This window comes from Drosophila santomea, chromosome 3R (assembly GCF_016746245.2).
Source record: "Drosophila santomea strain STO CAGO 1482 chromosome 3R, Prin_Dsan_1.1, whole genome shotgun sequence".
NCBI lineage: Eukaryota > Metazoa > Arthropoda > Insecta > Diptera > Drosophilidae > Drosophila > Drosophila santomea.
Genome location: NC_053019.2, coordinates 3,931,629 through 3,952,257, shown reverse-complemented (window position 1 = coordinate 3,952,257; position 20,629 = coordinate 3,931,629). Strand labels below are relative to the sequence as shown.

Below are 20,629 nucleotides of genomic sequence, written 5' to 3'. Positions count from 1 at the left end.
TTCTTGCACAGATACACACCATAAACTCAGTTTAGTTATAGAGATTTTTCTTCGTGGACGTAGCTTGCTGCAAAACCGTAAAAAATTGCAAATCTATTGAAAAAACTAACCAATTTCGAGGTAAGTTTGCCAAAAATATTACCTTAAGTTTGTTTTGAACCCGGGCTGTATGAAAATTCATTGTTATCGTTGAAGTTTCGTGCACCTCAGCACTTTCTTAACCGTCGCATCTTTCTGGGCGATGCATTACGTAATTCTGGGCGTCAAGTGTGAAATATTTTCTAATAGCAATCCTATTTTACTTGATTGCAGAATGCGAAGTCCCTCGGCAGCAGTTTCGGCAATGCGAAGGATTTGTCTGATATAATGACTGGCAGCTTCAAGGTGCAACTCATCAACATGGGCACTCGCGCTGCCGCCTGTAAGTTGTCCCCAGAAGTCTCAACTTTCTCGGGTGCTCAAGGGACTTTTTTCTGCTTTCAGTTCAGGCAAAACTGAGAGCCCTTCATGAATACCACGTTCGTCTACTGCACAACGTCTTGCCTGCGCCCTCTGGCGTCGATATTGCTAACAATATCAAATACTTTTCTCAAACTCTACTGAGTAAGTACTTTTAGAGGACATAGACTCCTTTTTATACCCGTTACTCGTAGAGATTCGTTGAAAAGTATGTAACAGGCAGAAGGAAGCGTTTCCAACCATATAAAGTATATATATTCTTGATCAGGATAAATAGCCGAGTCGATTTAGCCATGTCCGTCTGTCCGTCCGTCAGTCTGTCCGTATGAACGTCGAGATCTCAGGAACTACAAAAGCTAGAAAGTTGAGATTAAGCATACAGACTCCAGGGACATAGACGCAGCGCAAGTTTCTCGAATCATGCTGCCACGCCCACTCTAACGCCCACAAACCGCCAAAAACTGCCACGCCCACACTTTTGAAAAATGTTTTGAAATTTTTTCATTTTTTGTATTAGTCTTGTGAATTTCTATGGATTCGTGAAAAAAAATTTTACCACGCCCACTCTAACGCCCACAAACCGCCCAACGCTGCCACGCCCACACTTTTGAAAAATGTTTTGAAATTTTTTCATTTTTGTATTAGTCTTGTAAATTCCTATCGATTTTCCAACAAATTGTTTGCCACGCCCACTCTAACGCCCACAAACCGCCAAAAACTGTCGGTGTTCAAGACTCTCCTTCGCACTTTCACTGAGTAACGGGTATCAGATAGTCGGGGAACTCGACTATAGCGTTCTCTTTTGTTATTGTCTCAAATTTATTGTCTGTAAATTTCTGAAACTATAAATACTGTTTTGGCATATTGATAATGTTTTATCACCAATTTATATCTAATAACCTTTTTTACAGCTGTCCTTAAAGATGTGCGCACCTCGCCGCACGAGCTTATCCGCGACCCTCTCGAAGATCCCACTCGCATGTCTGCCTATCCCAATCTCGAGTATGGCAACCTCTACAATGCTCTTACAATGCTCATCGATGTGGCACCTTGCATCCAGTACGGCCAAATCGGTAAGATTCCTTAAGCCCGAGAGATCTTAGAACTCCCAATACTCCAATGAATGTAATTTTCATTTTCAGTCTTCGGAAAGGCTCTATTGCAGTGCCTAAGCTGCATCCTTCCCTTTCTGGACAAAGATCTTATCGATAATCTACCCTATCTCGTAAGCTCTACTATATCAGTACTACCACCAGCGTTGCACCAATGCATCATTAACGCTCTATGCTACTATATATTGCCTTTTACTATAAGTGAGTAGCAACTACTGCCTCAGGACATACAAACTTTAAATATCCGCTGATTTTCAATGTCCAGCTCGTCGTAGCTCCGACGAACAGGAATGTCAGGCCTGCCAGTCAGTGTCGTCGGTCATCATGATGGTGCTGCAGTACTCCAACAATCCAGCTCATCATTGCCAGCTCCTGGAGTGCCTGATGACCCTTAAACACAATGTGGTCAAGGACATCCTCTGCGTTGTGGCCTACGGAACCGCTGTTTCCCGAACCTCGGCTGCCAAGCTGCTATTTTACTACTGGCCAGCCTTCAACGCCAATCTATTCGATCGCAAAGTTCTGCTCTCCAAGCTAACCAGTAAGCTATGTACATTTATTTCATAACCCAACATATCTTTACATTTTCGAAACTTATTCCTCTTATCGAATCTTAAATGTAACTCAAATTCGATTGTCAGTTACACTTAAGTTGTATAATAATTATATTATAATATTCTTCGTGTCTATATTATCCCAAATAGACGACCTAGTACCCTTCACCTGCCAAAGGGAGCACTGCCCGAACTCCGGCAACGCGGAGGCAGCGAAGGTGTGCTACGACCACAGCATCAGCATCGCGTACGCCCCCGACTGTCCACCGCCCCTTTACCTGTGCATCGAGTGCGCCAACGAGATTCATCGGGAGCACGGGAGCCTGGAGTTCGGCGACATCCTGCATCCCATGCAACAGGTGTCGATGGTCTGCGAAAACAAGAACTGCCGCTCCAACGAGAAGTCGGCCTTCTCCATCTGCTTCTCCACGGAGTGTGCCAGCTTCAATGGCAATCACCCGATCCGCTACTGCAGCCAGTGCCACAGCAATAGGCACAATTCCCGGCGAGGAGGCGATCACGTGGTCCATCGGAGTCTGCAGCCCGCCTGGCAGATGGATCCAGAGATGCAGATGCACATGGTGGAGTCGGTGGTGAGCCTTCTGCGAGAGGCGAAGCCGTTAAACTTTGAGCCCGGCAAGGAGTCCTTGTCGTCCGAGTCCAAGAAGAACGGCTCCGGCATTACAGCAGACAATATTTCACTGGAGGAGCGTCAGAGACTGGGACGTTATGGTATCTGGCTACTGGTGGGTCGCTGTACTCCCACTGCAGATACTCCCGTGGAAGTTCTGGGCAGGATTCTGAGCATGCTTTTTCACTGGTTTCATGTAACCGCTTACTCTTATGATGGTATGTAAAGATCATAAACTGTTTGTACACTTAGGAACCATCTAAGTTTCTGTTTAGCTGCCGGACAAGTGGAAAGTACCATTGAGAAGCTCAAAGTTGATCACGTGTGCAACTGGCTCAAGGACATCTGCCGTATCCACTACAACGTCTTCATCTCCTGCCTGCTGCCACATCCCCCAGAGTATGCCCGTGTTGGAGGCCATTGGGAGACCTTGGCATCGCGAACAAGTCACTTAAAGGAAGGTCTTCAGCGACTCATTTGCCTGGTGCCGTACGAGGTCATCACCTCCGAGATTTGGGACTATGTAATGCCACACTGGATGGAGGCCATCACCAACGACGTGGCCGAGAAGGAACTGAACGAGCTGAAGATTGTGCTCAGCAAGATTCTCGACCCGGAGATGTCTCCCCTGGGTTTTGATGCCAAAACCATGTACAATTTTGTGGCCATCCGATTTGAGAAGACAACGGCAAAGGTGCAGCAGCAGGCGCTCCACTGGCTGCAGATCCTCACCAAGCTAGAGATCCTTATCCCACTGGTGCAGCTGTTCGCCATGTTCGGCGATGGTGTTCGCATAATGAAATATGGCATCCAGCATGAGCTGATGCGCGAGAAGGATGCCCAATCTCAGTCCCTGGCCAAGGCTCCCAAGACCCCGTGTAAAGAGAGCAAGGAGACCAAGGCGGATATGGCCAATCCGCCCAGGCGTAGCTCTATTTGTGAATATGCTTTCTACTAACATTTTATCACTAAGTAAATTGCATTTTTGTATTCATTCAATAGCTCCTGTTGTCGAGGATGACTCTGGCAATACGTCTGCCATTTCCGATGACGAGGCGCCCACGAATCGTCACACGGAGTTCTCCACGGATGCAGAGCACAACCTCACATGTTGCATCCTCATGCTGGACATCCTTCTGAAGCAAATGGAGCTACAGGACGTGGAGCAGCACATGGGCATCCACACGAGTGTCTGTGAGAACGTTTCCAGGCTTATCAAGTGCATGGTCACTGCAGCTCGAGTGGGCCTTAGTAGTCACGTCTGCGCATTAAAGGTTAGTAAATCCGTTTAACTTCATGTACATCTTTAATTTCATTAAAATCTACAAATAAATATACTTATTAGGTGGCAGAGTGTGCCTATTGCGAGGCTTCCATCATGTGGCATCAGCTAGCTACCAAGTTGGTCCAGTTCATGGCCCCCTTGAATCCAGTCCGGCCACCAGATGTAAATCCTCCTCTTAACTTGAAGCTATACCTTCTAATGAGTGACCTTCCAGGTTCCCATCGAGGACATCATTGAAGAGGAGAAGTCCTCGCGGAAATCTCCACCCGAATCCGATAAGGAAAAGACCCGTGATCGAGATGTTTCCCTCTCGATGGCTCCCTTACCCATTCCCTTGGGTCCTCTAGGAGGATTTGCAGGTACGCTCCAGATTTTTCAACGCATTTCCCTTTACTTCAAGTCCCTTAAACAAACCCCCGTTGTATCATAAGCTGTCTTTCAAGTCCCGCCAAAGTTTCTTCCCCAAAACCCACCCAATACCTACCCACTTATGAATAAACTAACCACCGTAACAGTAAAGCAGTGAAACGTCACCAAAAAGTAGCTAAATGTAGACAGTACTTCAGCCTGGTCTATATAAAATATATTTAATTAAATTAAATTTGGGCGAATGGTATGGAATGGCGACTCGCCCGTCGAGCGTCCCTATAAAAAACCTAACTTAGCCTAAACCCCACGTTAAAACGCAAACCGAACTTTGTTTCAACCTACAACTAGAAACCTGCACTGCTATGCCTTGTAAACTACCAACTTGACCCAACTAAACAATCCCCAGACTAAATCAAACAATCTCAGCAGTATGAATTAACAGCCATCTAAACGATCATTCGTGAAAAACATACCGCCATCCCGATGTCATCAGTACATTATCTTTTAAGCCATAACTACATAACTATTTGTCTATCTTGCTATCTCTCTCTACATAAATATGTATATTTGTTTCTCTCTCTCTATCTCTAACATATTCTACCCGCGTCTGCCTGTACAAAAATAACATAACTAACGCTATCTCTCTCTCGCTCGATCGCACCCTCTTCCGCGTGTACGAAACTGTCTGTCTCTCTCACACTCCAAAACTTCTCGTCCATGCCCAAAAATAAATAATATATACTCATGAAATACTACAAAACTAATACCGTACTAAATTTAAAATCTATCAATCATCAGATATCTTTAAGCTAGATCAATTCTTTTCAGACGATGGAAAAATTATTATAATGGCAGGTGATGCACCACAAGAAAATTTTTCATTCGTTACAAAAAAAAATCAAAAATACAAATAACAAATTTACATTACATTATGAAGCATTTGTTGAAACATTTCGTTACTTCACTCAAACAAACCAAAACCAAAATATTTTCTGAGCCATACGACACGAACAACAGAAAAAGACAACAATAGTTTCGCTCGATCACTCTAACAAACTTTGTCTCCACAAACACACTCCACATCACTCTCTATCTCTGTTTAGCGTTACTAGAGTATATGATTTAGAATATCCAAGCTTTTATATCTAGTTGACCTCCGTAGATTGACCTCCCTAGAGAGTTCAGTTCTGTTTTGCCGCAAATCGATTTCCTTTCGGTTCGGCAATAGTGCTCCCAAAAAAACCACAATACTGCGAGTTTTTGATCCAACTCTACAGATGCACAGAAGCCACACATATTTTACACGATCTTTGATTTTCGGTTGGCAGTACGAGTGCCTGGTTTATCTCCTTCCGTTGGATTCGAATATTCCAAAACCGGAAATACACGCGTAGTACCCGATTCCAATTGGCAGTAATGTAATCACTTGCTCAAAAGTCTGCATGAGATTCCTTCACTGAAACTCCTATTTTCTATCTATCCGAATGACACTTGTAGGATTTCTATATGCATGCATGGTTGATTTGTGAATGCCAAACAGTTGTATGTTGACCACTAAGCGAACTTCATTTTTAGCTGGACTCGCCTTCCCATCTGTCCCGATCTAATTCTAATCCCCCTGTATACTTCTCTTTGAAAAGGTCCTGTGCCGGTGGCCGTGCCCCAACCAGAGCCGCACTCCGTGGGCGGAGTGCTCGTCCACATGCCCCACGTCTGTTCCGTATGTATTTCGATTATAAGCTATGCCAACCGTACACATTATGTTCTTCAGTTGTCACTCCTTTATTGACGACCATACTCGAATTTAAAGTTCTTTACACACTACAAACAAAATAATAAGAATAATAATAACGAAAGAAACAGAAATTTAACTCAAAATATTATGCGTTGATTGTAGGTATTTTGAAACACACCATTTATACATATATATTTTATATATTTGCTATAAATATTCAATTAATTAATTACAGCAACAAATCAATACTAAGTTGAAGTGAGCATTCGAGCTATTTCATTTAATCGACACATAATCTCTATTTGATTCACTTTCTTAGTTTCCTTAACACAAATTCCAATTCAACGTTTTTGTTTTCGAAAATTGAAATTCGATAATTGTCGAACGATTATACAAACGTTTTCATTTCTTCATATATTTTTTATAGAATAACGAAAATGGGCATTCAGTTGATAGTAATGAATTGAGAAAAGTTCACGCCACAGACGAGGTACTTTGTGCATTCTTAAAAAAGAAATACCAAACAAAAGACAAACAACCCAACCAACAAAAGCTATACATCTTGGTTTCGAACTTAAGTTTTATTATTTTCCCAACTATTAAATACCTATGCGATCCGATAATTGTATAATTCGTTTTCAATATCTATAGTTTTTTATGTCCAGACAACAAATCGTACTCTTCGTGTGTAAATAAATGTACAGAGTGTTTTTCGTGAAATTGGTTAAGTTTTATTTTTTCTTAAGAGTAAACATTTTATTCCAAATTTTAGTTATGAATACTTCAGTCTTGAATACTGCAAGCACTATAGAGACATACTCTTATAGTCAACGTTAGAGACATTATAGATGACAAATAGGTTCAAGCAATGACGAAACTGTAACCAATATTAGTGACAATTAATTGTAATTTACTTTAGAGTTTAGTTTATTTTACTGCTAATTATTAAAGATTTCATTGAATAACATTATTCACGACACCCGAAAAAATACTTTCTTCTAGAGAAAATACGCAAGGATAAGCTTTTTTAACTTACTAATTAAATAGCATTACGATCCGAGTCATAGATTCTTTTAAAACTTTTGCTTTACTAGTTTTTTAATAATTTTATTCAACTACTGTGTCTCAAAGTATCTTGTATGTGTGTGAAAATAAATTACAAATTATCGTAAATCGACCAAAAAATCGAAAAAGCGAGTTTTTAAATGTACATTTTTTTTAAGACAATCTCGATTTTACATATCTTATTTAACATGTAAATATTGCGTTCCATGCTAATTTTATTCACTTAACTCTTAATTCATTTGTTTAATGGATCATTGTTGAAGAGCATGTTCAATGTACAGCACTGTCACAGTTAATTGCCTTCCCCCACCTCCAGTCAATAAAATATAAAATGTAATATTACTTTTATCACATCAATGCACAGAAGATTTAACACAATTTATGCAATTTTACGTGTGTATGTATCGTTCTTGATGTAAATTACCTTGTTACCCAAACAAATCTTAAGACGGATATGTAAGTGTAAACAAAAGTCAAAACTTCCCGAACATTGCATTTGTCTACATGTGTTGTCAAAGGAATGTAGCATATCGTACACACCATGTAAACCACGTGTATATACGATGTAAACCTGTTGCGCATTCTTGGCAACGTGCCCCTTTGCTGATCCCGCATCCTTTGTCTCATGCAGATCATGACGGCCACGGTAGAAACAGTTTCAGAGCAACTCGACCTGGCCTCCATCCTGCCCACAGACCGGGCCATAGCCCGCTCTATAACCCTTTCCGATGCGGACGTGGGCAGCGCCAATGTCAGCGTGACCAAGGCCTCGGTCATGGGTGAGAACGGTGCCAATGGCGGAGCGGCCTGTGGCGGCGGGGAGAACGGGAGCGGATCCGAGGATGACGAGGAGGAGGAGGACAGCGATGACTTCTGGCACACCTCTGTGGGCAAGTTCAAGTTCACCCTGGATACGCTGCCCCAGCCACTGCAGTACATCCATCAACTGCTCACGGTAGGAAATATTATTCTCTAAAGGACTTCCTTCGTTTGTCAAAACTTAATAAATATAAATATTATTTATAAAACTCAATCTCCTTTGCACAACCCTAAAAATAAGACAATTTCGTGAATGTGGAAAGTCCTTCTTGGATTGAAACATTAAAAAACATATAGTTTGTTGCATACTTTTATACACCCACTTAACTAATTTCGAGTGTCTAGTTAGTTATGTGGGAGCTCCGGACTATAACAATTTTGTAAAAAAAAAACAATTTAATTCGTTTTCCTGTTTTTTCTAAAGGAAATACCTACCATCAAGAAGCCTGAAATCCTGTACTACGTTCTACAGTGCCTGAACACGATGGCTTTGCATGGCGATGCTTTGGCCAAGGCGGCGAGGGAGCAACGAGGCTTCTTCATTTGGTGCCAGGAGAACCTTCTGATCAAGAAGTAAGTGGTTATGCTGGAAATATGCTTTGGTAACCCATCGAATAACCCATCATTGCCAGCCTCTGGGAGCTATGCAACGCGGAGCACTCTCACATATGCCAGGTGGGTGTGCCGCTGCTGCTGCACTGCATCACGCTACCACTCGGATCGGATGTGTTTTGGCGTGTGGTGCAGGAGGCTTTCCACGACACGGACTGGCGCGTCCGCTTCACGGCAGTGGAGCGAGTTACCGTGATTACCCGCTTCATGGACTCCACTCCCCTGCGCTCCGAGGTGGGTCTTCAGACGGCCCTGGCCACCGCCTTTTGCCACCTGATCGCCAGCATGGACGACGTCAATGTGTACGTGGCGCAGCGGGCGACCCTCTACATTGGGACAATCCATGACACGGCAATTCGGTCGCTGCTCTTCTGCCTTGAGTCCCAGTTCGACCTCTTCATCGTGGACCGTCCTGTGGTGCTGCAGTCGGTCTACCAGTTGCACAACTCCCTGTCCGATCGCAAAATGCTCGGCTGGGAGTTTTTCCTGAATCGATTCGACACGCTCTTCGTGGAGGCACAGATCAATCTGGAGAAGTGCGGCGACATCTCATACCTGCGTGATCTGCGGAACTCGGACAACGGCAGCGAGGCCCTCTCGGCCAAGATTCAGAAGGCGAGGGAGGCTCTCAGCCAGTCGGACACCAGTGGAGGCATGGCCAAGACGCTAAGCGCATCTTTCGGCACAAAGTGGCCCTATAAGCGCACCATGTCCGCACCTGCCAGCATGGCACCCAGACAGGACAGCAAGTTTGGTGAGTTTAAAATCAATACGAACATCACAAACCTTATAATATGTATTCACTATATGTATCCTCGGTTTGTACAGTTCCGGAGAAGGAGAAGATCTACAGCCGCCAGGTCTCAGCGCCCATTCTCAAGCGGAAGACCTCGCGCTTCGGACTGGGTCAGTTCCTGGGCAGTAGTAGTGGGGGGGCTTCTGGCAGCAGCCAGTCCGTGAACCCAGCAGCAACGGCAGCGAGCTCCTCGCGACCCAAGCCGCCGCCTTGTCCCATCCACCAGCCAGGGCACACGGCCTTTCCCTATCACACCCACCACCACCATCCACATGCCCACCACCCGTACCCTCACCCCCATCCACACCATCATCCGCATCACCATGCTGGTAGTAGTGCACACTTAGCCTCCACCGCCACCGCCTGCACTTCGGCCGGTCTAGTCTCGACGCACAGCCAGAGCCACCAGTACCTGGTGCACTGTGTGCCCCCAAGTCACCACAGTCCGATGCCAACGCTGCAGGAGGCGGAAACACTGCTGCGGTCCCAGGCGGCCGCCGATGCCGCCGCAGCGAGTGGATCACTGGGTGGATCCCTTGGTCATCCGGGCCAGGAAGCAGCGGCGGTGGGAACAGGCCCAGCCGGAGGCAGTACGGGAAACCCGACTCCCCATCACTCCTTTCACTCCCACTTCCAAAAGCATCCGTCGGCTCCCAACCTGCTGCCCCCGCCGCCGGCCCCCAGTCCCAGCCCCTCGAGTCTGGCCTTCCCCATGCACTGCACCTGTGATGCCGCACCACATCCGCATCCTCAGGTCTCGGGTGCGGCGGCCACCGGCAGCGCGGCGAACCCAGGTAGGTGCTAGAGCACGAGTGTTCCACTGTGTCAGTTCGTTCTGTGAATCCCCTCCCCTCGGTGGTGTCTGATGATCGGTGTTCTAGCAAACTGCATACACCACTCACTAGGGATGGGCTGATTAGACTAAGAATAATTTATTTTCCTTGATTTTAATTTTTTCAGTTTAAACCATTCCATTTCTAGAGATTTGTTAAGCTATATTTCAAATAGTAATAATTAATTTGAACACCAATTAGAATCCCATCCTCGTGAGTGGTGTATCCAATTTTCGGTGTTGCTTTGGCTTTGTCAGTGTGTAAACACCATTCGCATTATCATTCAGAACAACCAAGATCGGAGAAGTACTAGTTAAGAAACTAATTTTTAGTTTATTCGAATTGGCACGATCTCCGCTTATTTGTTTAGTTTTATAATAGAAACACTTTGATTCTCTAACTTCCTAGTATGTTATAAGTTTACTACGGCCTTCAGGGGCTCATTGTTTTTTATGAGTTTATGAATTATTTTGAATTGAATTTGTATGTTAAAATATTTTAAGAACTAGAAATAGTTTCCGAGTAACTGTAATTTAAGCATGGACAGGTACTCCTTTTTTTGACACACCCTACCATCTCAAACATAAAAGCATGTTCTAGCAATAAGCACATCAACTCGTACAGCATCGCCATTGACCATTCAACATCGATCTATCTGCATCACACTGTTCTATCTAAGAGTTATATCTGTATTATCCAGCCGAGGCTCTAGTTGTGTGTGTTACTCTGCTTTTCATAACAATGTCGTTTAAGTGTGTTCCCCCTTCGAACTGGTATGTATGCTAACTATTCTATCGCGGTCCACTCTACATAAGAAAACTCTACTCTTTCCACCTACACCCGTCTCTCTTTCAATATTTGATATTCGAATTGCCCTCGACAAGTTTAAACTGAATTGAAATTGGCTCTTACTCAATAGAGACATCTGTATATTATACAAGATTCATACAAAATTTTAAATCAACTTAAGCAAAAATCAATCTAATTGTGGAATTGGCATGTGGCTGTGACCAAAAAAAAAACAAAATCAAAAAGATATTGGTGTTTTTCCCTCTTCCCTTTCATGCAGATGTAATTTGTTGAGATTCTATAATATATAATATATTAAATGCTCTAAATCCTATGTAGATGGTCATATCCACTCATTGGGCGGCTTGAACGACGACAATCTCATTGGACTACTTTCGAGAATTACGGAACTGGAGGAGTCAGATCGGGAAACCATTCATCTGCTGGTTTTTATGCTGATGCAGTTCATGTCCCGTACGGATCAGGCATATCCCTCAGAGGAGAAACCGATGACCAAGACCCAGAATATTGTCCTCAAGCACCTGTTTCTACTGCTCGGTCACAACCAAATCGACAAGACCTTCCATACCACTCCGGAATCTCTAAGGTATTTGATAGATTGAGTTGTTTATGCTGTGGTAAATAATATTCTACATTCTTCTTAGGGTTTCGGCCGTTTTCAATGCGTTCCTGGCCAATCTTCCGCAGGTTTTGGACCAGAACCACTTGATCGGGGGCCTCATCATGCCCTCGGTCATGCAAATCATTCTCTATGCGCCAAATCCGACAAGCACCTCGGGCGAATCCTACCAGAACATAATCTTCAACTATTCCCTGTGGCACCTGGAGCAGTATCCGCGTCGCAACTGGCTCTTCACTTTGCTGGTGGTACTCTACAAGTACTCGTACACTCAGCCTCCTCTTAGTGGATACGTCATCGCTGGGATCCGCTTGATCATGAACAGCTTGCGGGGCCACTTCCACCAATGCCGACGCATTCCGACCACCACCATCTTGGACATTCAGGGCGTAGGCGGCGCTGCTCGATCCCGCGACGTCAGCCAGCCCTCGCTTGGCACAGATCCGGACGACAAAGAGGCCAGTCCGCCGGCCAGTCCAATGTTTCCCTCGGAGGGAACCAGTGCCGCCTCCAAGAGCAAGGGCAATGTAGCCTTCACTCCGAAATTGCAGCACGCGTTCCGGAAGTACAACGACTCCAGCCTAGATGCCGATGAAACCGAATCGGAACTGGTGGCCATTCCGGAGAGCGATCTCTCTGACAGCACTTTACACGGTAGCAGTGCACCGGTCGGTTTTCAGTCCTTTAATGTATTATATTTTAAATAATCTGTATATTATGTTACAGGGATCCTTTGATGATACCATACATTTTGAGGACGTCATGCCACGCAGCCGTCGAACCCTTGAATACACCGAAGAGGTGAAACGATTGCACTATAGGTTATACTTTGAATACTAAAGCTTGATTTATCCCAAACAGAAATCCACAAAATCCCACAAGTCCATGATCACCACCAAGGTCGGCGATACGTACACTACCAAAATCAAGGCCACCACTACCAGTGAGACATTGGTGACCACACACACCAGGCACAGTTTGCAGGAGGGTGTTCGCATGATCGTCACCCCCTTGGTGGGCGCGGAAACCACGGAGACGGCGATTGTTAGTCCTCCAGTAGATGTCCATCGAGCTGTGACCGTGCGCAACAAGTCCTTGGAGAATGCAGCCGCCTCCACATCGAAGATGTTCGCCGCCATAGCTACGAATCACCTAAAGGCACTGGGCGCTTTACAGGATATGTCTCCGGCAGTGGAAAGAAAAGCCGGATCCAGCAGCGGCAGTGGGAGTCGATCGGCCAACGGAAATGGTAACGGAAACGGCAGTGGAGGAAGTGCCCCAGCTGCCATCCAGGCAACTTCTTCGACAGCTGCTAGCAAGCCCATTGGACGGCATAAGACTATTGTGGAGTGCAGTGCCGGGAACTCGAGCTCCTCGGCCGATGATTCGCGGCAGAAGAAGTCGCAAACCAAATCTCTGAGACGCACGGATAAGAACTACGGCTCGCCGGACTCACCACTGTCCAAGATGAGCGTGATGCCGAATCCGAGGGATGAAATGGATGAGAGCATCCAGAGCTTGCCGCCGCCCAAGAGCATTGCTGCCTTGGAGATTCCCACTCCGGAGCGTCTCCTGCCCATCGGAACCCAGGACACGGTGGCCACCCTAGTAGAGCGGGTGAGAGATGGCCTCAACTTGCCGGACATCAGTCATCTCAAGCAGGACAGCCTTGATGTGTCGGAGAGCACCAAGGATGATGTAACACCGAGCAGTAGGACGAACTCTCCCCGGCGGCTCATAAAGCAGGTGGCTTTGGAATCTCCTCCGAATCCAAATGCACAGCTTCCATCGCAGCCCTCAGCCGATTTGCACACCTCTATTCTCAAGAATGTGCAGCAGGACCTGAAGCAAAATGCCCCCGAAGGCAATGGGCTCACCACCAGCAATAGTATCAAACGTCCTCGACAAAAACTGGCTCCCTTCAATGTGGACAGCAATGCTATTCCGGATATTCGATCTCGGTTTGCTGGTTCCTGGCCACCGCCTCCTTTTCAGCCCGTGGATCCCGATCCCGATGATGATGATGAGATCGGGGCAGAGGCCTCCAATGGGCATGGAACCCACTCAACCACTCATGCTCCTCGTGGGGTGAGTCATTTTAATCTGTGTATTAAGGGGTAAACATTCTAAATCTGTGATCCCTCAGAGCTCTCGTCGTGTTGGAGACTACACCATCGTGGAACGCTGCTCCGATTGCGGCGCCCACATTGAGGAGTACACGGATGAGGAGATTGGCATCTTCATTGTAATCCTAGGGACCTTTATTCATCGAGAACCTGCCATGGCAGCACCTTTCCTGCCCGAGATTCTTACCATGACTTCGCGGTAAGTGGGATTGGATTACTTATAAATGCATCTTTCAGACTACCTTTATTTGCCTTTGTTTCAGGATCTGCCTAAGTAGCACCCATGCCTGGCAAGGCGAGAATGGTCCACCTTTGGCCAGCAGTGCCCAGGCGGTGGCCTGTCAGTTCTTCCGCTGCGTGCTGCACCAGTTGGCACCTAATGGAATCTTCTTGCAAGTATTCCAAACCCAAATGAAAAGTGAGTAATGGTCTAGCATCAAGAAAATTATTTTTAAAAACCTCACGCCATTTTCTCTATTAAGTGAAAATCCGCCACCACCATTTTCGAAGCATTGCCAAAGCGCTGCAGGATTTCCAGGACTTGAACTCCACCAGTCCCATCTACATGGTGTGCGAGTCACTGACGTCCAAAAAGGCATTGCCCATTGACCAGCTACCGGTAATTTTCCGCAACATGGCCGAGTATTTGAATCTCCAGTGCGTCCCCACGGAAGCGGGCGTGGGCTTAGCCGTTTGGTCACAGGCCATGCAAGCCATGGAGTCGCTCCTTCGCCAAGTAATCGTCATCATGCCCAGTCTCACCAACGCGGAGTACATGCTGGACATCATGGCGGCAACCTTGAGGCTCAACTGTGTGCCAAAAACGCTGCTTGATCCGTACTCCAAGATCATGGCCTATTGTGTGCAGCATACAAATCTGGAATACCAAACACTATACGAGCTTTGTACTCTGAACATTAGATCATTTAGCAAAGATCGGGACAAGAACTTGCTGTGTCGTCAAATGATCTTTGAGTTCGTCCAGGCTCTGAAGTTTAAGTCGAATATTCCGGACCACAATCTACTCACCATTATTGGTTTTGTGCTCCTTGATGCTGGTGGCACCCTGCCTCCAGGGGCTGCTCCTGGTTTGCCTGACGCGGCTCCTATGATGACCACCAATTCTGCTGATTGTTTGAGGCAGTATATCAACGATGTTATTGATTTTCTGGCCGATTTCCACACCCTTAGCAAGATTAAGGTAGAATGATAACATTTTTATTGAATTATTGTGTATTCAAATGTGTTATCCTAGAACTTTAAGAACGGCCAGACGAGCAGTGGACTGGGTGAAGACACTTTGGGCGGAGTCCTTAAGGGAGCAGTGGCCCAATATTTGGCTCTGGAAATGTCACGTGGCAATTCAAGGGACAACAAAGCAGTTTCCCGCTACCTTCCCTGGCTAAACAATGCTCCATCGTCCCTTCAGCAAGGGTAAGTTTCAGATCAGGATTACCATCTCCTTTAACTTATGCAAACAATCCTTTACTTAGACCCAAGGAGTTCACTGAGTGCGTGGGTCACATGCGCCTGCTGTCTTGGTTGCTACTTGGCTCCCTCACTCACATGGCTCTGATGCAGCGGCGTCAGGAGACGCATAGCATTCCTACGCCCATGCCGCAGCAGAATAGTCAGGGAACCGGTCCTACAGCCAGTGTACATTATCAGCACCAAGGAGTTACCTATTCGCAACCGGTGCCACAGGAAGCCTCTTGTCACATCGCCGATCACATTCAGGTGATCTTTGCCGGATTTGCGGAGCAGTCCAAGACTTCCGTGCTGCATATGTCCTCGCTATTCCATGCGTTCACTCTCTGTCAGCTGTGGACGGTATACTTGGAGCAGATGGCCCACAACACCAACAGTAACGCGGAGGGCAGCACGTTGGGCGTTCTCTTTGAGTTCTGGGCGAAGGTAACGCCCTGCATCTTGCAATTGGTGTCCCACGCCAAGCCGACAGTCAATAAGGATCAACCGCAGACACCCCTGGACTTCCAGACGCAAAGCGCCAACTCAAAGCTGTCCGAGATGGTCAACCTGCACTTCCTTAGTCTGTTGGAGGCGTTGAAGGACACCAATTCCACAGTGCTGGGCAAGCTGCTGCCAATGTGGAGCCCCGTTCTCTCCTCACAGACTCAACTCTCGGACACGTTGCACGTCCGATTGCAGAACGTAAGGGACTATGCACCCGACTACGAGGAGCAGCAAACGTACAAGTCGGAGGCTCTGCTTAAATGGCTGCAGCGCTTGCAGTTCAAGATGGGCCAAATCGAGTTACAAGCATCAACGGCCACGCAGTTCTATTCAATCTAAGTATCCGCAGAATATACACAGAATATAGTTATGTATGCAGTCTTATTTAGTAATTGTTGCCTACGCGAATAAATAGTTTACAATGTTTATGGAAAATCTAATAGCAGTAGAGGCATTTTCTCTCATGCTCTGCCCACAAGTTACTCGAACACCGTGTAGTGAATGCCACTGGCGGCTACTCCTCTGTCTTGAATCGTGGGATCGTGCACTTCATTCGCTTCGCTGGCTTTTTGCCTGCCTTCGATTAGAAATGTGGCTTGGGGATCACGGTAGTTGCGGAAGGATTCCTTGGTTTTTATAATGGATTCCTCGGGCAGGCCAAGTCCGAGTCGCGAGCTTTTAAGCCGGGCCAGCCGCTGTTCAGCCTGCTGAATGCGAACCTCCTATAAATAATGTGGATTAAGCATCGAATTCTGTAGAGTAAAGCAATTAAGTTACCTTAACTCGTTGCATGTAATCCATCTGTAACGCAGCCGACTCAGCCAATGGCACCAACTGGGCCTCTTTGTGCTGGATGAGTGGCGGAGTTGCTGCCGTTATCTCCCAGTGCTTGCCTTTTTTCCGCACCCGCTCTTTGTCGGGATCGTGGACATTGGACTTGGTGGTGCGGAATGGCATAAACTTTTCTCTAGAAGTATGCACATTTGTTTCGGTCTTATCGATGAGGTAGAGGGCATGCTGATCGGGAGGCAGCTCCTTGTTCAGCTTGTCGGCCACTTGGCCGGCGTCTATTTCTACAATATTGGCAGGAAGGGAACTGGTGTCACTATGTCCCGCCAAAGCCGAATCTGGGGAGTCGGTTGGTTTCTTAAACTCCTCGATATCCAACAGATCCTCTGCCGTAATAAGACTCGTTGGCGGAGGAATCACCGTGACCTTCTTCTCGTGCATTGTTCCCTGCGCTATAATCTTCAGGGGATCCATTTCTACCTCGTCATCGCTGTCCAGAATGTCGTCCACATGGGCGCCCTCGTCCGTGTTTCTGCCATTCCACTCCAGGTTGTTGAGAGCTATTTTTCCCTTTTCGGCTATGTTGAGACCGCTCAGCATTCGAGTTGCCTCCTCCACTTCATCCCGTCTCCTGATCTCGGCCAGTAATTTGTCGTACGACTCCTGAAGACGCTTTCCCTTGTCCGGCAGTTGATGCAGACGCTTTCTGGAGCGGTAAATTGTAAATTTCATAGGAAGCTCCACAGGTTGAGACCGAAACTCACTTGAACGACAGAAAGTGCGACTGCCTATCTCTCATCTCCAACAGCTGCGGGTAAGTGAGGGTCTTTAGGTCTTTGCTGTGCTTCTCCTTCGCCTGGCTGGTGCCCGGGATTCGGCTAAGCGGAGCAGCAACCACATTTTCGCTCATTTTACCTCAGTTATTTTGCTTTAAAGTTTAGTATGACCGTGTTGAGATTGCGAGAAAATACCAAGAGCTGCACGGAAACCCAGGGCCACAGCAAACGCCTATCGATATCGACAATCGCACATAATTCAAAAATATATAATAATGCTTACTTACTTTAGTTTACCACTTCTTCTTTTTTATAATGCTGTACGGAACTCAATATCAGCCTGCCTTGGCTGAAAAAGGTAAACACTTCCAAATAATGTAAGAAATCCTCCTTTTTTTCTTTTGGGTTTGTTTAACATCCGTTTTATGTTCCGAACTGCATAATTAATGGGCTTTAAATATACCTTAGTAAATACTATAAAACAAAGAAACAGTTTAAACTAACATTCGTATGTTCAAGCTAGCTTTGTGAAATCCCTCACAAATTTCCACATGGTGGAATTGAAGACACATTTATGATGCCATGCCGAACGACGCGATAATCTATTCGGGTCCCTACGAAGTGGGACGCCTTCGCCGCCGGCGGGATCAGCGGGTGGCGGACTACCTCTTCAGGCGTTCTATCCGCACCAGCAATCCGGATCCCGAGATGACCATGTGCCGCATTTTCAAACTGCTGCTCTACTTCACCATATTCTATGTGGTCCTAGGCGCATTTACGACTGGATTGACCCTTTTAATAATGGCGCATCAGATACCACCTGATAAGCCGGGATGCAGCAAGTTCCCCGGGTTAGCATCCGCGCCCGGTTATCATGTAGGCGATCAGAAGCAAATTTTGTGGAGCCCGGATAACGCGAAGGAACTGGCCAACATTCGACGAGCGATGTCGCGAGCGGTGGATCGATACGGTCTCCAAGGCCTAAAGCGTATGATGGGCTGTAACCTGGACGACAGCTGGGGCTATATGACCGGGACACCCTGCATTCTATTAAAGATCACCCAGGCACTCGACTTCCGGCCGGTCACCTACGATGACGCCATGACGCTGCCCGACTACGCTCCGGATGAACTTTACGACTATGTAGTGGGCCTGGGAACGGAGGAGCGCTTCAACCGGATCTGGGTGTCTTGTCAGGTTTTGGATCCGGGACTGGACATTCAGTTTGACTACGTTCCGGATCGCTTCTTCGATGCCGAGGAACTCTTCACCTCTGGCAATGTCTTTCTGAACGAGTCCTCGGATAACGAGGGCGGCACCTACAAGGAGGATCCCCGCCTTAGGCGCATCATCGGTGTTCAGCTTAGCAACATTCCGCCCAACCGGGACATCCAAATCCACTGCAAGGCGTGGGCTAAGAACATTCCACTCTACATGGTGACGATCAAGCTCCTGGTGCGCCTGACGGCACCTATTCACCCAACCACTCCATTGGTACTGGACGAGTGGTACGAGTGAGATCTGCTGCCGGTATACAGGGAAGTAATCTGGAGGGGTCTCCGCATCGAAGTAACATTTAATGTTAAATGGGAATGTATTATGTATATAAATATATGCGAACTTAACAAAGTGGTAATAAATGCTTTCTTTTGGAAAAGTATTTATAAAGCTATTTTTAAAAATTGTGAAGTTTTCAACCTGCTCCGCGTTAAATTTCATAGTGAACGGAACTACAGATCGATGTGCCTAGATTTCTCAAATATTTCCCACTTACGCCTAGGCAGTATCTGAATCTGAGCCGGAAGAATCGCCAGGATGCCCGAGGATGTTATGGTGCCCGCTGGGGACTACAAGCTGGTGAAGCAGATCCGCAGGACGCAGGAGAAGCGCCGCAAGAAGGACCTTCCGTGGACGAAGAGGGTGTTCGACATAGACGACCAGAAGCTGTTTGGCCGCACTGCATTTGCTTGGTTGCGAATCACGCTCTACTACCTGTTCCTGTACTTCCTCATTTTTATTATAGTGGCTTTTTGGGTCACCATCCTACTGCTAGCGATCATCGATCCGAAAAAGCCGCGCTGGCTCAAGGGTCATCCGGGTCTGTCGATGGTGCCCAACCAAAATCGATCCGTGCTGGAGTACTTTACGCACTTAGTGAATGAGGTCAACCCGATCGCGGACCGCATCGACGATTTCCTGAACAAATTAAACGACAATGCCAATGACTTCTTCAGCGACTTCAACCAGGACACGTCGTGGGGCTACGCAACCCAAAAGCCGACCGTCTTCATCAAGCTAAACAAGGTTTTCGGCTACCAACCGGAAACCTACGACACTCCAGACGACTTGCCCAAGGAGGCGCCCTCGAGCCTTCAGGGCACCGTGGGCAAGCTGGGCAACACGCCGAAGATCTGGCTCACCTGCGAGGTGACCGAAGGACCCAAGCCCGACATGGTCTTCTACCCGGGTCCCTATTTCGAGGCCTCCGAGGAGATGACAGGAGTGACACGCGTGGTGGCCATCCAAATGAACAAGATGCCCAAGAACTCAAAGATCTTCTTCCATTGCAAGGTGTGGGCACGAAACATTCCCATCGAAGATTACCAGGGCACGGGGCATTTGAAGTTCGCGCTGAACATGCGCTATGACAAAGACAGCAATCAGGCCTCCACCTATAAGTCCACTACCCCTCAAAAAGCCGCAGTGCCACCAGCCGTTGATCCCGCCAATCCGAATAAAGAGCGACCAGAAGATCAGCTCGGCGGGTTGGAAATGCCGCCTTCGCCGGAAAACGAGAAGGACGCCCTCGACAAAATGGGAAATAATCCCCAGAAGGAGGACATGACAGAGCCACCCAGCTAATTGGAATTCGAATCTATCCCTTAAATCGTTTACCATTCGAACGTACCTCCATTTGGAGTGTTTCCAAAATTTGTTTGTGTGCAAATACAGAGCTATGTTTAGTGATTATTTAAATTCTCCTAAATTAACTTATATATTTCTAAAAACGGATGAAGTAATCAGAATGTTTTCTTTTAACAGACCAATTTAATATGGTTTCTGAAATTAGCGAGAATTATGTTATATATATAAAAGGCCGATTTGGTAATGAAAAATGGCATGCCCAGATAAGTATTATAGGTATGATTATTTTTATCTTTATTCAAACCACAAGTATCTACTTTGGTATTATTGATTCCAGGAAATGTGATGCACTTCTTATTATAATAGTTAAATTAAACAGCGGTAGTCACCCTAAGAAGAC

General features: G+C 46.4%; 4 protein-coding genes across 10 annotated transcripts; 3 read left to right on the top strand and 1 right to left on the bottom strand.

Annotated features, from left to right (window-relative positions):
* Nucleotides 1–36: 36 nt before the first annotated feature.
* On the top strand, nt 37–16,239 carry LOC120453246 (protein unc-79 homolog). Of its 7 annotated transcripts, none has more exons than XM_039637857.2 (27): nt 37–120; nt 313–421; nt 484–603; nt 1,371–1,532; nt 1,602–1,772; nt 1,837–2,112; nt 2,276–2,974; nt 3,032–3,694; nt 3,759–4,030; nt 4,102–4,203; nt 4,256–4,400; nt 5,209–5,265; nt 6,051–6,130; nt 6,573–6,635; nt 7,842–8,165; nt 8,454–8,602; nt 8,662–9,395; nt 9,470–9,547; nt 11,399–11,666; nt 11,725–12,367; nt 12,426–12,500; nt 12,561–13,787; nt 13,846–14,024; nt 14,089–14,243; nt 14,308–15,026; nt 15,081–15,259; nt 15,319–16,239. In XM_039637857.2, exons 2-27 carry the CDS (start codon nt 367–369, stop codon nt 16,136–16,138), a joined length of 8,415 nt encoding a protein of 2,804 aa, XP_039493791.1. In that variant the 5' UTR covers nt 37–120; nt 313–366; the 3' UTR covers nt 16,139–16,239. The 7 variants fall into 7 exon arrangements, with proteins under 7 accessions (XP_039493791.1, XP_039493786.1, XP_043862312.1 ...); XM_039637852.2 differs by having other exon boundaries at nt 9,470–10,231; XM_044006377.1 differs by lacking the exon at nt 5,209–5,265.
* Nucleotides 16,164–17,551, bottom strand: LOC120453249. Its single transcript, XM_039637861.1, has 3 exons — nt 17,353–17,551; nt 16,577–17,294; nt 16,164–16,521 (listed from the first exon to the last, which is right to left on the bottom strand). Exons 1-3 carry the CDS (start codon nt 17,496–17,498, stop codon nt 16,279–16,281), a joined length of 1,107 nt encoding a protein of 368 aa, XP_039493795.1. The 5' UTR covers nt 17,499–17,551; the 3' UTR covers nt 16,164–16,278.
* A 321-nt stretch (nt 17,552–17,872) lies between these two features.
* LOC120453251 lies at nt 17,873–19,000 on the top strand. Its single transcript, XM_039637864.1, has one exon. The coding sequence runs from the start codon at nt 17,947–17,949 to the stop codon at nt 18,880–18,882; it is 936 nt and encodes a 311-aa protein (XP_039493798.1). The 5' UTR covers nt 17,873–17,946; the 3' UTR covers nt 18,883–19,000.
* Nucleotides 19,001–19,052: 52 nt separating this feature from the next.
* Nucleotides 19,053–20,340, top strand: LOC120453250 (sodium/potassium-transporting ATPase subunit beta-1). Its single transcript, XM_039637862.1, has one exon. It carries the CDS (start codon nt 19,180–19,182, stop codon nt 20,224–20,226), a length of 1,047 nt encoding a protein of 348 aa, XP_039493796.1. The 5' UTR covers nt 19,053–19,179; the 3' UTR covers nt 20,227–20,340.
* The last annotated feature ends 289 nt before the right edge of the window (nt 20,341–20,629 follow it).